At 54.9% G+C, this 16540-nt stretch overlaps 1 protein-coding gene across 1 annotated transcript in view; it reads right to left on the reverse strand.

The window, feature by feature from the left end:
* The window catches only part of CYTH4 (cytohesin 4), a 30489-nt gene extending 14707 nt beyond the window's left edge, over window positions 1-15782 (reverse strand). The window contains exons 1-6 of the mRNA XM_026010994.2: window positions 15581-15782; window positions 7575-7657; window positions 5430-5494; window positions 3990-4056; window positions 2408-2526; window positions 1183-1263 (exon numbers count right to left, since the gene is read on the reverse strand). Of these exons, the coding sequence (XP_025866779.1) occupies window positions 1183-1263; window positions 2408-2526; window positions 3990-4056; window positions 5430-5494; window positions 7575-7657; window positions 15581-15599 (434 nt within the window). The 5' untranslated portion in view covers window positions 15600-15782. The remainder of the gene's footprint in view (window positions 1-1182; window positions 1264-2407; window positions 2527-3989; window positions 4057-5429; window positions 5495-7574; window positions 7658-15580) is intronic.
* Window positions 15783-16540: the final 758 nt, after the last annotated feature.

The raw sequence follows: 16540 nt of genomic DNA on the forward strand, positions 1-16540 counted from the left end.
TCCCAACCACCTCCCCCTCTCCCTTAAAGAGAATGGGAATTGGAGGGAAGGCCACATTGCTTGGATGGTGGTGGCTTCCTTTTCTGCCTTGCAAACTCCTATTCATCCTTCAAAGCCCAGGTCAAATGCCCCCGTTCAGGAGCTGATTTTCCAGGCATGACCCATAGCAGTAAGACTTGCTAAGCCAATTCTAAGTACTTTCTGTTTGGTTCTACAGCCCTATGGATTTTGTATTATTATTATTATTATTATTATTATTATTATTAATTTATTTTAAAAAGATTTTTATTTATTTATTTGACGAGAGAGAGTGAGAGAGTACACAGACAAGAACATGAACGGGGTAGAGAGGCAGAGAGAGAGGGAGAAGCAGACTCCCTGCTGAGTGCAGAGCCTGATGTGGGGCTCAATCTCAGGACCCTGAGATCATGACCTGGGCTGAACCCAAGAGTTGGATGTCCAACTGACTGTGTTACCCAGGTGCCCCTAATTTGGTATTTTTATTATTCCCATTTTACAGATGAAGAAACTGAGGGACAGAGAGTTTGTGTGTGTGTGTGTGTGTGTGTGTGTGTGTGTGTGTGTGTGTGTTTGTGTGTGAGACTTGCCCCAGGGGTGAGTCATAGAGCTGGGATATGAACCGGGCAGTCCGGCTCCAGAGTTTAATATGTAATAGTAAAGGGAAGACCTACTACGCTGTATTAATAAAATACACAAAACACTGAGCTCAAGAGTGTGGGGTGGGCGGAAGTAGCAGTAACAGCATGATTGTTAGGCTATAATGACGCAATGTAATAACCCGAGGGGCACCCGGGAGGCACACCCAGGAGCCACCTGACCTCAGCCCGCGGGGTGGCTGCGCTCAGCAAGAGTTCCTGCTCTTTGTTTCCTCCTTTTGGCTCCTGATGCTGTGTTTGTGCCACTAACCTGTGTGGCTTCTGATCCCCCTGCCTCCCCAGCTGCCCCCTGCCTGGGTCTCCTCTCCTGATCCCCCCCTACCCCCAGGATGCCCCCTTCCCAGCTGCCCCCTGCCCAGCTCTCCTCTCCTGATACCCCCTACCCCCAGGCTGCCCCCCTCTCAGCTGCCCCCTGCCCAGCTCTCCTCTCCTGATACCCCCCATCCCCCCATCCCCCCAGGCTGCTCCTCCCCAGCTGCCCCTCCCTCCTCTCTGGACCACTCACCTGAGGGCCTGCACGAGGTTGAGGTTGGCAAACTCGTGGCAGTCCACAAAGGCCTGGAGGACCTGCAGGTTGAAGGGATCCCTGGAGAGGGCAGGAAGGAGGGCACAGGCACTTGGGAACTTGCTGGACCCTCCTCCGGTCCTCCTTCCTGATCCAGCACCTTCCAGTCCATTCATACCCTCTGATCCCACATCATCCCACCCCCCAGGAACCATGGGGCCTGGCCAGCCCCGTTCTCACTCCTAGGGGAGCTCCCGCTCTGCAGCAGCCTTCACTGCGTCACTTCCTGCCTGGAGGACCTCCCCGAGCCCCAGTGTCCTCAGCTGTAAAACGGAGAGACCGACCATGCCTGCTCCTATCTCTTCCTTCCCTCTTCCTAGGTCAAATCTGGAAGCTCCATCCTTTTTTACCACCTGCATCTCCCGCTCTCTTAGGAGAAGGAATGTGTTCACTGGGGGGCCTGGGAGAAGGGCTGTTGCACTAGCTCACCCCTTGTCACCTGCAGCCCACCTGCCACTCTCAACAGCCAAAGGGGTCCTTGCTCACCATTTCTCTGCCCAGAACCCACCCATGCGGCCCTACCTTGTCACCTACTACTTCTTCCCTCCCTTGGTCTCTTCTAATCTCACCAGCCTGCTATTCCTTGAGCATGCTTCTACCCCAGGGCCTTTGCACCTGCTGTTCCCTTCGTCTGGAATGCTCCTTCCCCAGATGTCTTCACTGCTCACCTCTTTTAAGCGTCCAACATCACTTTCTCCATGAGACCCTTCCTATCCACAGTTTTTAAAGTCACAGTCCATGACCTGCCATTCCCCATGCTTCTCATCTCCCTTCCCTGCTTTATTTGCATTCCACAGAACTTACAATTTTCTAACATACATTACATAGTTTGGGATCTGTCTTTCTCACTAGAATGCTTCTCCCTGAGGGCAGGAGTTTTTGCCTTGTTCACTAATATAAATCTGGGGATTGGACACTGCCTGGCACACAGCAGATACTAAAAAATATTTATTCGTTGAACAAATGGGTGAATAAAGAAAGGAAGGAAGCCAGGCTTGGAGGTGGAGGGAGTGATCAGTTAGCCGGCTCAAGTCCAACAGTTATGACTTCCCTAACATAATTCACTCCCTCATTTACCTACACACACACACACACACACACACACTTACCTGTGTGCACCTGCACACCCTCATCCCTATCCCCCTGAGGCCATGCCCCACCTTACCTCTCCCCCAGGTAGGTGCCGATGGCTGTCTTATTGAGGCCCTCACCCTTATACAGGAACTGGGCTATCTCCTGGACATCGGGGGTCAGCAGTTTGTGCTCGATGAGGTACTGGATGCCCTGGAGGGGGGTGCACAGAGCCCACCATCAGCCCTCACACAGCAGCTGGCCTGAGGGGAGGGAGGGACGGGGCCAGGCGGTGGGTGGGGTACAGGGGCCTGGCATCCTGACATTGGCCCCGACTGTTCTGAGACTTTGTGTCCCTCCTTAGTAGATGCTGCCTTTGTACAGTGGTGAGTTCCCCGCCACTAGAAGCATGCGAAGAGAGACAGCATTTCAGCAATGAGCCAGGTTCATGCCATGTGCTCCCCAGGTCTCCTTCAGTCTGAACTCTTGGATTATATGCTTCAATGATTCCATGAATTTATAATTTTAAGAGTCAATGATTCAGACACTTCTTTTGTCCCCTTAATACTCATCTATTTAAAAATAGTGTTTCTTTTTTTTTCTCACAAGTAATCTATGTCCATTGTATAAAAACTAGAAAAAAAAAAAACACAGCTAAATCAAAAGGAGAGGAAATTGCCAGGTCCCACAAAGGGGAGGGAGGGAGACAGTGTCCATTGTGACAACTTTCCTTCCCTTTGTACATGAAACCGCTTTTTTGACTTGATGATGTCACTAACACCTCTCCTCCCCAGCTCAGGCACTCAGAATTGGTCCTTCTAATTTTGGGAGTTTGGGGGGTCGGGCTCTGGTTTTCAGTGAGGGCCCTTTCGTGTCTCGCTTGACTCGGGGAAGATGTTGCTGGAAGAAGGGGGGCAGGGTGTGGGGGGCCTCTCAGTGACTGGCAGAGGGTCTTGGGGACCCCTCGGGGGCCCCTCCCGGTGCTCTGGTGGCCCATGTGCACACATCCACCGGTGTGCGTGTGTGTATTCCGTGTGATGGTCTTGAGGCTGCAGAAGGCGCATGGGTGTGTGACCCTGTGAGCCTGTGTCACTTGATGAGGAAGAGGCAGCCGTCTCAGCCAGAGCAGTAAATTTCCAGGGACCCCTTGGCTGCCCTGACCCCACCTCTGTGTGTCAGCTCTGGCTTCCTCTGGTCTTTGTTCCAGCAGGAAGGGAACTGGCTGCCACCTCGCTGGGTGGGGGAGGGAGGGCCAAGCAGGGGCCAAGCCCTGAACCCTCCATGCTCCCTGCCCGTGCCCCCAGGCTGGCTGCCCCCAGCAAAGAGGCTGGAAGACACTTCGGGGCACTGAGCCCCAGAATCTCAGGGCCCCACTGTCCAAAGACCGACTCACAAAGGAGGAAGCAGAGGCTCAGCCAGGAGACTCCAGGTTGGTGGGCTTCACAAAATGTGCCCACGTCCTCCTGGCTCCCACTTCATGCTATGTTTTGGGGTGACTGCCCTTCAGCCATGACAGGCTGTGGACACTGGACGGGGTACTGGGCTCAGCTGGGCCTCAGTTTCCTCATCTGCAAGGCGGGTAATGGTCAGTTGAGGGCAACAGGAGGACATTGCAAAGGGGTCCAGCACACAGCTCCCCCAGCCCCATGACCCCCAAGTCCCCCTCAACTGCCTACCTTCATGGGATCCATGTTGAACTTCTTACGCCCGATGCATAGCTCCTTCTCCTTCTGGGCCAACCGGCTGCAGACACAAAGATGTCAGTCTGGACTGCCCCTAGGACCCCAGGGCTCCCCCTCAATGCCCAAGGATGCTTTTCTCAGCTAGAGCCAGCTTCCCCCAAGAACCTCCAAGTGGGGTCCTTGCACCCGGAGAGCTTGAGACATGCAGAGTCCAGGCCCCTCCCAAGCTACTAAATCAGACTCTTCCCATGGGCCCTGGCAACCCAGAGCTGCCCACCAGGGAAAGCATTCAAAGGGCCCCTGTGCTCCAAGTGGGGGCAGGATTACAGGGAGGCTGGGGGTGAGGGCACAGGCTCTGGGGCCGGGCTCCTGGTGCAAATCCTGCTGCACTGCTTTGTTAGCTGAGCCACATCAGGCAAATCACTTTATCTCAGGGGACTTAGTTTTTTCATCTCTAGAATGGGGACGACACCATCCCATGCCTCCCAGCATTGTTGAGAGGTTCAAGAGTTCAAAACAGCTCGGTGGTAGGTGCTGCATAAGTGTGATGCTGTTGCTGGAGCCGGAACAGGGCACCTGGATATGCAGGGCAGCCATGCGCGTGCCCATGTTTGCCTGCGTGCATGTGAGGGGTGTCGGGCTGGAATGGTGACCAGAGGCATTGGAGACCAGGGGGTGGCGGGAGCAGGGTGTGATTTCCTGAGACGCTAGGAGTAGGAGTCAGTGCCTGGGGCCTTAGGGAATTATGTAGGGACCAGAGTTGTCTCTCTCTTTTTTTGAGAGAGAGACTTCGAGAGAGCACCAGTGGGGGAGGAGGGGCAGAGAGAGAGGGAGAAACAGACTCCCCACTGAGCGGGGAGCCCAACATGGAGCTCCATCCCTGGATCCTGGGATCATGACCTGAGCTGAAGGCAGACGCTTCACTGACTAAGCCACCAAGGTGCCCCACAAGTGGGGAAACTGAGGCCCAACTGGGGGGCAGGGACCCACCCCAGGTCACAGAGCCAGTGGGACTCTCCCCATAGGAGGGGCAGTGGATGGCACCCTAGGGGGGGCGGTGAGGTGCTCCAGCCTTGGCCTTGCCATGGGCCAGGCTCTGTCCCCGTGAGGCCTTGGCTCTTCCTCCTCTTCCTCAGGGCTGAGCTCTCATGATACTCCTGGCTAACGATTGATCACGGTCTGGGTCAGGGTGGGTTGGGAGAGACTCTGTGTGGAGGGGTTGAGGGAGGAGGTGTCTCCCAAGAGAGGGGGCTGCTGGAAGTACAGACCAGCCCAGACCACGTGGTGGAGTCTAGGGCCCTCCCTGTTCCATCCTGTCTCCACCGCCTCCTCCTTCAGGCGGACCCCTGACCTCACCAGGGCATGGCCCCTGCTCCCTCATGCTGGTTCCTGGTGTGTGGCAGCTTCCCAGGGGCCCCTGGCCTAGCCCCTCACCTCTCCTCCGTGGTCTCGAAGCAGTCAATCTGGGCAAATACATCTGCGATCTCATCTTTCAGCTTCTGTGGGGGAGCAGGGGGCACGAAGGGTAGGAGAGTCAGGGATGGAAGCTGGGGTGGAAGGGGATTCCTGACCCCCTCACAACCACTTCCACCCCTGGGCATGACCCCTGACTCCACTGAGAGACCCAACCCCTGTAGATCCCTTTCCCAGATGTTTCTTATCCTCACAATCCCATGCCAACCTGTTGCCTGTTTATACCCAATTTCTGCAGGCTCCTGTCTTGGGGGAGGCAGTCCCCAAGGCCCACCTTTTGCTCCACTCTATTTCCAGCCTTCGATTTCCCCTCTGCAGCTGTGAGGTCGTCTGCCCTTTAACTGAACCCACTCGACAAGCCCTCCTCCACCAGGTGCCAGCTTCCTGAAGCACAGCTTGGAGCCCACCCTTTCCCAACTCCCTCTGTGGCTCCCTACTGCCTCCCCAGCCAAGGGGCTCGAACTCCCCACCTCAGACCAGGCCCCAACTCCTCTCTGGCTTCCATTCCCCATCCATTTACTCTGTCGCTTGTCCTTGACTTGGTGCTCGCTCTGTGGCAGGAGTTATGGGTATACCAGCGTGCCAGACAGTAAGGCCCCCTTCTCAGGGACCTTGTAATCCCAGTGGGATTTCCCGAAGAGGACACTGAAGTACAGGGTGGTGAAGTGACATGTCCAAGGCCTCGTTCCAAGTCCGTGTCTTCCCCACACCCCTAATACCTCCAGGGGCAGAGGACCCTCTAATTCCACCAACCATGACCACTGGGCAGACAGCAGAGGGGCACCTGTCCAGCTTCCCCTTCAAGGCTGCACCATGAGCACCTGGCAAGAGCCTAAAGCCCACCCAGCCCTTCCTCATCTTCTACTGGAATCTCTGGGGTGAGGGTGACCCCCAGGCTTGTCCGGGACCCCAGGGGCAACGTGGGGCCTGGAGACGATACCTGAGCCCAGTCAGCATCTGTCCATGTGATCTTGGCCAAGTCACCGAGCAGCTTCCCCACGATTCACTTGCAAGTATTAATTGAGCACCTACTGTGCTCTGACTATTGAGCTGGGAATATGGTGGTGGGCAAGAGAAACCCAAGCTTTCATGGTGGGGTTGGGATCATGGTGGTCATGGGCAAATGAAATGACTGGGCAAAAAAGATCAGAGTAGCTACACTCGAGCAAGCACAGTGTAAGGGACAGGCTTGTCCAATCACCATGTGGTACCTGAAGATAATGGAACATTGTGTGTCAATTATACTCAAATAAAAAAGAAAAATAAAATGATCTGAGTTATGGTATAAGGAGAGCCTGGCACATGGTAGGTCTCAGTAAAATAGTTGCTGAGTGAGTGACTTTGTATCTTCCACTTTCTCAGGTATATAGGGGTGGGGAGTAGGGGTGGGGTCCTAGCCACAGCCGGGGGGGGGGGGGGTCAGGGCAGTCTTTAGGAGACGGCACTCAAGCTGACAATGACGTAATGAGAAGGAGGTACCACAGAGAGAGCTTGGGAGAGTCCCAGACAATGGGATTTTGAGTTCTGCGTGTGTGTGGACATGTGGATGCATGTGTGTGATGCAAAGGCCCTGGGGTAGGACTGAGCTCAGCATATTTCCAGGAACAGAACCACGGCCTGCCTCAGGGGTTGCTAAGAATCCGATGAAGAAACGTCTGGGCAACTGGTGCATTAGCAAGTGCTTGGCACATACCGGTGTTATCTTGACGAAATGGTTTAAATTTTAGGGGGGATGAAACTAAGGCCCAGCGTGGAGATGAGAGCTGACGGAAGTAGAGCCTGCTGTGCCGTGAAGTGTATAGAGCACCGGGTGGGGCTCAGCACACAGTAGCTGCCTCGCCTATTGCCCTTCCTCCCTCCCCCGTGCTCCTGGCTCTCTCCGGATCCTGGTAGCCAGGCCTGGCAGTGGGGAATCCCCCCCTGGGATTCTGGTCTCCCCACTCCTGGGGGCCGGGGCTGAGGCCAGGTGTGGGCTGGAGTCCAGCCCCCCTGTCCAACCAGGCTCAGGTCAGGGGTGAGTGGGGAGGTGTGTGCGCTGTGGGAGGGTGTGTGTATGGGTGGGTGTGCTTGGAGGGAATGTCAGCATGAACATGGGTGTACACACACCTGGATGTCTTCCAGAAGCTGCTTCCGGTGCCACTTGATCCGCTGCAGCTCCTCTGTCTCCCCGCTGCTCAGCTCCGTTGGGTCTGGAGAGAGAAGAAGCCACGGTCACTTGCCCATTCATCACTGTCCCCTCCATCACTCGGCTCCAGCCACACAGGCCAGCCCTTGCTTCCCCAGGGCCCTCTTCCCTCCAGGAAACCATGGCTTCCTTGCCCTGATCACCCGGGCTTTAGCCCAGATGTCACCTCCTCCAGGAGGCCTTCCCTGACTACCCCCTCAAAAGCAGGCCCTTCCTCCATCCTCCTGTTCAACCAAACTTGGTACCTTCTGGGTACAGGCTCCCTGGAATCATCTTGCTTATTTGCATCTTAAAAAAAGGTTTTATTTATTTATTCATGAGAGACACACAGAGAGAGGCAGAGACACAGGTAGAAGGAGGAGCAGGCTCCCTGTGGGGAGTCGCCATGTGGGACTCAATCCCAGGACCCCAGGATCACACCCTGAGCTTAAGGCAGCAGATGCTCAACCACTGAGCCACCCAGGGGCCCCTATTTGCATATTTTCTGTTTTACGCATTATACTCCCAACACCACGGAAGCAGGCAGTTCAGTGTTGCTCACTGCTGCATCCTCAGCCCCTAGAAAGAGCCCGACAGATAGGCGGTACTCAAAATACTTGCATTTATCCTTCCTTGGGACTTTCATATACTCTTTCCCTGGATCACCTGTTTATCACTTATCCACTTATTTATTTGCACAACCAGGAAGTGGTGTATCATTTTGCCTCTCATGCCATTGGCCAGATGGAGCTATATGACCACACCCAGCTTCAAGGGAAGATAGGAAATGAGCTTTTAGTATGGTGGTCCTGATACCCTTACTACGTAAGATGGGGAGACTGGGTTTAGGGAGACAATTCATAGTTCCTGCCCCAGACACTGAGGCTCAGAGAGATGAGGTGGCCTAACCAGGGTTGCACAGGACAAGCTGTTGAGCCAGAGAGGAACTTGGATTGGGCAGGCTACAAAGCCTGGGTTTGTTCCTCATTGCCTAGAAATGAATTAAAGGAGACACATGTGTGCTGGTATTCTGTGAAAGGTGCTATGACAATTCCCACCCTGGGGTCAGTTGACCCACCTCTAACCCGTCGTGCTTCCTGTTCCATCCACAACATTCACCTGATCAAAAAATCTCCACAGACTCCCTATTACTTAGAGACAAAGTTCTCATTTGGTCCTGGCCTCCCTACACAGCCTTATTCCCCACTATTCTCAGAAAGCACCTGAGAGTCCAGCCTGCCTGCTCCTCACTGTCCCCAACTGTCTCTCAATCTTGTTTCCCACTTTGGCCTCTGCAGCTCCTCCACTCTGGGATGCCTTCTCCTGTCTGCTGTCCACATGTTCTCCAACTCTTTAAGTCCTAGCTCTAGGGAATACCTGGTCCCATTTCTTTAAGATTTTGCGAGGACAGATATCCCTCCCAAATGAAAGCAGAGAGACTATTAAGGTCTCCCTTTCCCTACCCCTCCTTCTCATTGACTGAGCAGCCACTTTGGGCTTTGTGATTGAAACTGGGTATGGAGATGGGGAGGCACCAAGCAGGTATTCAGTATACAGGGGGCACCCAACACATGTATAACGGGTGCCATGTTGTGCCATCAGCTCTCCCCTTCAGGACCAAGGCACCCATTCTCTTGGGGCTGGGGGTGGGGTTGGGGGGTGGTTTGCTGCTGTCACAGCTGAGTTCCTCCCAGGAGCTTAACTCAGCCAAATGGAGGTGCCTCACCCAAGGATATGCCCCTCCCAAAGGACAGCCCACTCGTGAAAAGCCAAGACCTTTTGCCTAGTTTATGGACCTCTACCAGTATTCAGACCCAGACCCTGTTGACTGAAGGGGAAGCTGGGTCTCCAGAATGAAGGGTCCTGTAATGCTGGGGCAACTATATACAATAATGATACATTGATAATGACTGCCTTGGCCAAGCAGTCAAGGTGGGTCTGTGTGACCCACTGAGTCATAAAGTCAAATGAGCACAATCCTTCCTAAGTGATTCACTCTCCACAGGTGTGAACAGACCCAGAGGGCTCCAGTAGGCACCATGGACAGGTCACCCAGGCCCCTCATCCCACACTATGTCTACATCGGTAGGTCCCTTGGGATCTTTCTAGCAAAGGAGCAAAACACCTGAACTTGGTTCCGGAATGAGTGGCTTCCTGTTTGGGGCTAAGTAAAAACTGGATAGCTATTGAACCACAGTCCTGTTCGAAGGTGTCCTGGAGAGACAGAGATGAGAAATCCTCCCACGGGCAGAACCGTGGAGGAGCACCTGCTCATCCACTTCGTGGGCAAAGAGCAGTGGTGCCAAGTAAGGATACACAGGCGTAGGTGGTGTGAAAATTAATTAAAAAAAAAAGTCTTTTATAAGGAAGCCTGAAGGCCAGCAGGGGGAGCTCTCACACACTATCACTCCTCAACTCCAGATGCAATGGGGGGGTTGGAGGTGGGGGACATGCTCCTTGCAAGTGGGAAAGATTTCAGCTCCTACTTTACTCTCCCAGCAGGAGGAAGGAAGCTTTTCTCTTCCCTCGGCAACAGCCCAGGGAATGGGAAAGTCACAGCTCAGCCCATGAAGAGCCACTTCGCCTCAAGCTCCCAGTTAGCTCCAGTGGACTGTTCATAGCAGCCTTTCCAACTCCCCTGAGTTCCATGAAAGAGCCTCCTCTCCTTTGTTCTGTGGACTAGCCTGGGGTTTGGCCGTAGCTTGCTTATCCTGGATCACAGTTCTGTACTATTTTGGAATAAACCCATCTTTACTGGTAAAAAGAACTGGCAGTTTTATTTTTTAAGGTTAACGAGGGCCAGGAGAGGATGGCTTGACTTCTCAGTCAGAGGCTGGAAAGAAGAAATAAGATTGGAAGATCAGGAGCAGAGAGGTCTGGGGGAAGAGCTAGTGGATGGTCCCCCAGGAGTGGACACAGAAGGGGAAGATTTTTTGTTTTAAGATTTTATTTATTTATTTGAGAGAGAGAGAGAGAGAGAGAGAGAGAGGGCAGAGGGAGAGGGAGAGAGGATCTCAAGCAGACTCCCCACTGAGGATGGAGCCCAATGTGGGGCTTGATCCCACGACCCTGAGACCACGACCTGAGCCCAAATCGAGAGTCAGATGCTTAACCGACTGAGCCCCCAGGCATCCCTGGGGGGTGAAAATTTTTGTGAAGCACACTAATGTTCCCCAGCAACCACCCACCACAGGAGAAGGCCTGCTCCACCAAGCAGATGGAATGACCCGGCTGGTGACCTCAGCCAGTCTCTGACCAACCGGCCCAGTGTTGGTGCCAGTGATCCATCTTGACTGGAAGCCACACATACTCTAGACACGCAGTGGCCCTTTCTTCCCGCAGAGCCCCGACTGGGAAGTGTCCTCACTGACTCTTCACCACCAGAAGCTGCCGGCCTGATGGAGCAATGGAGCAGCTTCTGGAAGGTGCAGCTGAGGTGTCAGCTTGGAGCCGATATCCTGCTCGGATGGGGCACCATGTACCAGGATGTAAGATATGACTGTTAGATAGTGTTCTGTCCCCAAAGGTCACTGACATGGACCCAGAAATGAGGAAAGGCTCTGCGTACCCTCCTCCTAGTGACCCACTTGGGTGCTTTCATCTCTGTCCCTGCAACTCTGAGCTCGGCTGGCTAGAAGATCCTGATGTCACTTGAACCAGGAGACAACACAAGGGTCCCATCACACGTCAGATCAAAAACACCTACTTTATGCCAGCAGCACAGCATAAATTATACCTTTTAATCCTCGCAGCTCCTGGAAGTGGCCAGGAGCCCAGGAGGCATGTTGACACGCAGCTGTCTCTCTTTCTCTCTCTTGCCCTCATGTCTCTGCTCCCGCCAAGCCATGCCCTGTTCGTCTCCTTTTCCCACTGCCCCACCTGCACGCAGACCACAGGTGGGGCCCTGGGTGACTGCAGGGCATCCCCGTGTTTCCCTGCCTCCCCTCTATACCTCCAATCCGGTCTCCCACGGCATCCCATTGTTTTGGAGACAAGACCCCAGGTCTATAGGGCCCACTCATCCCACGGGCTTGCCCCCATCCTCAGCTCACACTGCACCATCCTGTGCCGGGCCTGAGGCCTCCCGGAGTCCTCTGGTTGCTCCCAGTGCGCCTGGTCCTAGGGCCTGTGTGCTTGCTGTTCCCCACGTCTGGAATGCCTTTCCTTCTCCCCTCCACCTTGTAGCTCCCACTCATCCCCCTTAGGTGCCCTCCCGTGCAGCGTCTGGGCCTCTCCCTCGGGTCCCTCCTGTCCCCGCAGCAGTTCTGGAGACAGTTCTTCATGGACAGCTCTGAGATCTTGCTCAACAAACAAGCCACACTGTCCCTTAGGGGGTGGCTCGCTGCTCAAGCACCTACTAGGCCCTCCAGGCTCTTGCCGTCTTCTGTCTATCCCGTCTGATCCTGATGACAGCTCTGGAGGAAGGAACATCTGGTCTCATTCTATAGATGAGGTATCCGAGGCTCAGAGAGGTCAAGTGACCAGCCTGATGTGACACAGCTGGAAGGTGGTGGAGCTGGGAGTCACCCCCAGGCCCAGCTAGGACTCCGAGGCCACACCTGTGATGCTGATGATGGTCTGATGCCAGATATTTTCATGCAAATCATTGAAACCCCATCAGACACTAGCCTGGTTGTCCTGACATGGAAATGCTGACCGTGGCTCCCTGTTTGAGAATGAAGGCCGGATGTGGAATGATGCCTACGGTTTGTTCCTCTTTCCCTTTCTGGGGGATAAGAGAGAAAACAAAGCCAACTTCCTAGAGCTGGGGGGACAGAGGCACAGGTACGGGCCCACGTGTCCTCAGGACGGCAGGATGGCGGGGGCAGGGAGGAGGGGCTGTTGGCATTCCGTCTCCATAGGGCTTCTTCTGTGGCTTGACGGATGTGTCCATGAATCCTCCCAGGGCCCTGTTACCTTGACAGGATTCTGACCCCAACAGGTGGCCCTGGTGCTGTTGCAACTGTCCTGTGGAGCGTGGGGCCTTTGGCCCCTTCACCTGTCTCAAAGCTGGGGTTCCTCCGCATTTCAGTGCAGAGGGTCCAGATGGTTTGGGGAGGGTGCCAAGGACACAGAGTGAGTGGAGGGTGACAGGGACATAGAGTGAGAGGGCCATTTCTGATTCCCAGCCGGGCGATGCTGGCGTTTCAAGCCCTGGAGCAGCTCAGGGGAGGTGTTTTTTTTTTTTTTTTTCCTATTTGTTTTTATTGAAGTTTGATTTGCCAAATATAGTATAACATCCAGTGCTCATCCCATCAAGTGCCCATCAAGTGCCTGTCACCCAGTCACCCCAATGCTCTGCATCACTTGCCATCGGGGAAATACAAATCAAAACCACAATAAGATACCACCCCAAACCAGTGAGAATGGGTTTTGATGACAATAGTGATAAAACACAAACAATAATGACATGAGAAGGACAATAGCCACCACCATGAACTCTCTTGACTCCTCAGCTTGACTCTGATTTTCAGGCCTCACAAGGGCCACTTTTGGATGACTGAGCCCACGCCTGCTGCAGGCTGTGGTTGCCCTCTGCACCCGTGCCCAGGCTGCGGGGAGTGCCCGGGGGCCCACCCCGACCACCTCCCCAACTCCTCCCTGCTTCCCCTTTGTCCTTCCTCTTTCCCATCATATTTTTAGAAATCATTCTGCTTGCAGCTTGGCTTCCAGGACAGCTGGCCTTGCTTCCGCTTTCCAGGGCGAGAGGAGGGTGCTCTCCTGGGGCCCCCCCCAGGGGGCAGAGGCGCCTCAGAGTCTCCGTGTGAGGGGCACCCAGGCAGGAGGGGGTGTCTGGCGGAGCAGCTCCGCCCCAGCCCCTGAGGCTCTGTGGGCGCCTGTGTGGCTTCCTCCCCACCCCCAGAGCCAAGCTGTCTCTATTTTTAACTGCACCCTAGCCTCGCTACACCAACCCCAAGTTGTTGTCTTTGGTCACGTAGGGGCTTTGCTGCCTGGACCTCTCAGCTTCCCAGCAGGCCCTGGGGGAGGGGGCTTGATCTGCTTCTCGGCAAGACAAGCTGGAGGAGGCCAGGTTGTCCTGGGGGAGCCCGGCCCCAACCTGTCTACAGCAGAGGTGAGGAAGCAGAGCCCACAGAGGATAAAAGGCCCATCATGACCACTGGTGGGTTGGTGCAGAGCTGGGCCCCCAGCCAGGTGGGGTGAGTCCCACCCCCCCTCATTCCCCACTTTCCCAGCTCAGGCTGGGGGTGGAGAGGGACTTATGGATGATGAATCTGAGCTCAGAGAGGGAAGTCACCTGGCTGGGGAGGAGCTTTGATTAAGACCCACTCTGGACAATGGGGGATGACCTTCCTTCCCTCCCTCTGACTCCTCCAGGAAGTTTTCTCAGCTTGTCCCCCCCCAGGTGGAAGAAGTCGCTTCCTCATCTGCCCTGGGTCATTGTCTGCAGGATCTGTCTCCCCCTTCCCCTGCATCCTGGACCAGCAGCTCCCCCCACAGCTGGGTCCCCACTGTCCTAGCACCTCTCAGCCAGCACAGGACCTGCACACCGGAGGACTGTTTGCAGCATGAGTGAATGAATGAATGAATGACCCAATCCATGGAGATCTCAAATCTCCCAGCAGACCGCCTCCATTGACCTTCCTCAACCCACTCCCACCCAGGGCCAGCCTAAAGCAAAGCGGCAGCCCACCTTCTTGGTCTCCCGGCGCCTCCCACAGCCCGGGCTGACCCCTGCTCTCTTTCCTCTCAGGTTCACGTCCCTGGCCACTAACAGGCAAGTCAGCCCTCTCGTCCACTTCACCTCCGTTTCCTCTTTATGGAGACAACCCTCCCTGTTCTGAAGGACCTCGGGCTATGAGAGCAAAGTAATAACGGTGGGAAGACAGGCAGTGTGGGCTCCGTGACTTCAGTGTCTCCTATCACCTCCCATCTGGCGAGTGACCTGGAGCCAGGTGCTTCTCCTCACTGGGTCCCCTCTTGCCTTCTGGTCACCACCTATGACATATCACGGAGCCTGTCCAGTCTGTGAGCCACCTGCCACCAAAAGCCCAAACGGGGTTGAAGGGATGGGTGGTTCTGTGTGTTCCCCAGAGCCCGCGGAGCCAGGGAGGCCAGGGGGCGGGGGTCACACGGCTCTGCCTTCGGTTTTGTTGGAAGAAAGGGTTCTCTTGCTAACGGGGTGGATGCCATCTGAAGCTCGGGGACTGGACAGCACCCGGCAGCCTTGTCTCCCGGATCTCCAGGCAATGCTGGGATATTCTGGTTGCAGGGCACAGAGGCTTTGTCCTTCTTCTCCCTGCCTTGCAGAAACGCAGCAGGATCCTGTTGTCTCCCCTACCAGCTGCGTAGACACCTCTCCTCTTTCCCCCGGACATGCTCCTGTTCACTGGGGAGGGTCTCCGCTGCTCCTCCCTGGCCTCCACCAGCGCTCTAGGCGTGCCCTCGGCCTCCCCACCCTCAAAGGCCAGACAGGAGCTTGAGGACCCTTGTGCCACCCAGACAGCCATTGTCACCAACATTATCTTCCTCAGCTCTTGCACTGCTGTCCCTTCCCCCTGGAATATTCCTTCCCCAGAAACCCATATAGATCACTCCCTCTCCCCTCCAGGTCTCTGCCCAAATGGTGCCTCCTTCTGAGGCCTTCTCCAGCACCCTCTCCATCATCCTTACCCTCCTTGACTGTTCTTCCTCCTGCTTGTCACCTCCTGACATATTACATTAATACCTTTCCTGACAGTCTCCCCCGCTAGAGTGTGAGCTCATGGGAGCAGGGACAGGGCCTGCTTTGTTCACTGCACTCCCAGCTCCTGGAGCACAGCTTGGCCCCCAGCCTGAGCTCATAAACATTCATTGCATGCTTCTGCCTTTCCCACCTTATATCTATTTACATATTGATTCCTCCCAGGGTCCTGCGAAGCAAGCACAATTGTCCCCATCTTACAGAAGAGGAAACTGAGGCCCAGAGAGGTTGGCCCCAGGTGCTTACCTGGGTGGCACAAGTCCATTCTGAGGCCCTGAGGAACAGTGGCCTGTGCTCCTGTCGCCCGCTGAGCCAGCTGCTGCTCGAGCTGGCCAGGCAGAGAGGTGTCACCTCAGCTACATCAGGCCCCTTCCGGGTCGCCCCGCCCAGCCCGTGTGGGGAGGAAGTCCTGTCTGCTAGGATCTGGTGTGTAGGCTCTTGACAAAACAGCACTTCCTAAAACTGGCAGAGTTTCGTGTAGCAGGGACTCTGCATTTTTGGGTGCGGGCTAGGGAGATTTAGAGACAATGGAGACAAACAAAGGGAGGGATTGGGGGGATAAAAAGAGAAAGTGAGACAGAGTGGCACACCACGGGCGCACATGCGCACACACGCGTGCAGAGAATGATGGCTGCTGGGGGACACAGCCTTCTCCAGGGGACATCGGGCATTTACTTAGCAACGTCCCCAGATGTCAGCTAAAGGGTCACCCTTGGACAGCGGGGCCCCAAAGATTCTGCCCTACAAGCTCTCTTCCATCTCCTCAGCCTTGGGAAAAGGAAAATGGATTCAGTGCTAGGAAAGGCTTTGCTTCCCTTTGATGACATACCAGGCTCTTTCCTGTCTAGTGACCAATTGGCAGTATGTTTAGTTTCTCTTTTCCCCCAGGCTGCTAGGAAACTCATAGTCAAATCCGAAGCTCCTTTACAACTGTTCCACTGTAGCACATGAACTTTGGGGCCAGACTCAGCTGTGTGGCTCTCAGCTCTGCCACTCGGGTCCTGTGAGAACTCCAACAAGGTCACTTATCTGCAACCAGCCTCAGTTTGCTTACCTATAAAAGGGGAATAAGAGGGGTGCCTCGGGGCTCAATCAGTTAAGCAGCTGCCTTTGGCTCAGGTCATGATCACAGAGTCCTGGAGATTGAGCCCTGCATTGGGCTTCCTGCTCAGTGGGGAGGCTACTAACCCTCTCTGGCTACCCCCC

Source organism: Vulpes vulpes, unplaced genomic scaffold, assembly GCF_048418805.1.
Source record: "Vulpes vulpes isolate BD-2025 unplaced genomic scaffold, VulVul3 u000000695, whole genome shotgun sequence".
NCBI lineage: Eukaryota > Metazoa > Chordata > Mammalia > Carnivora > Canidae > Vulpes > Vulpes vulpes.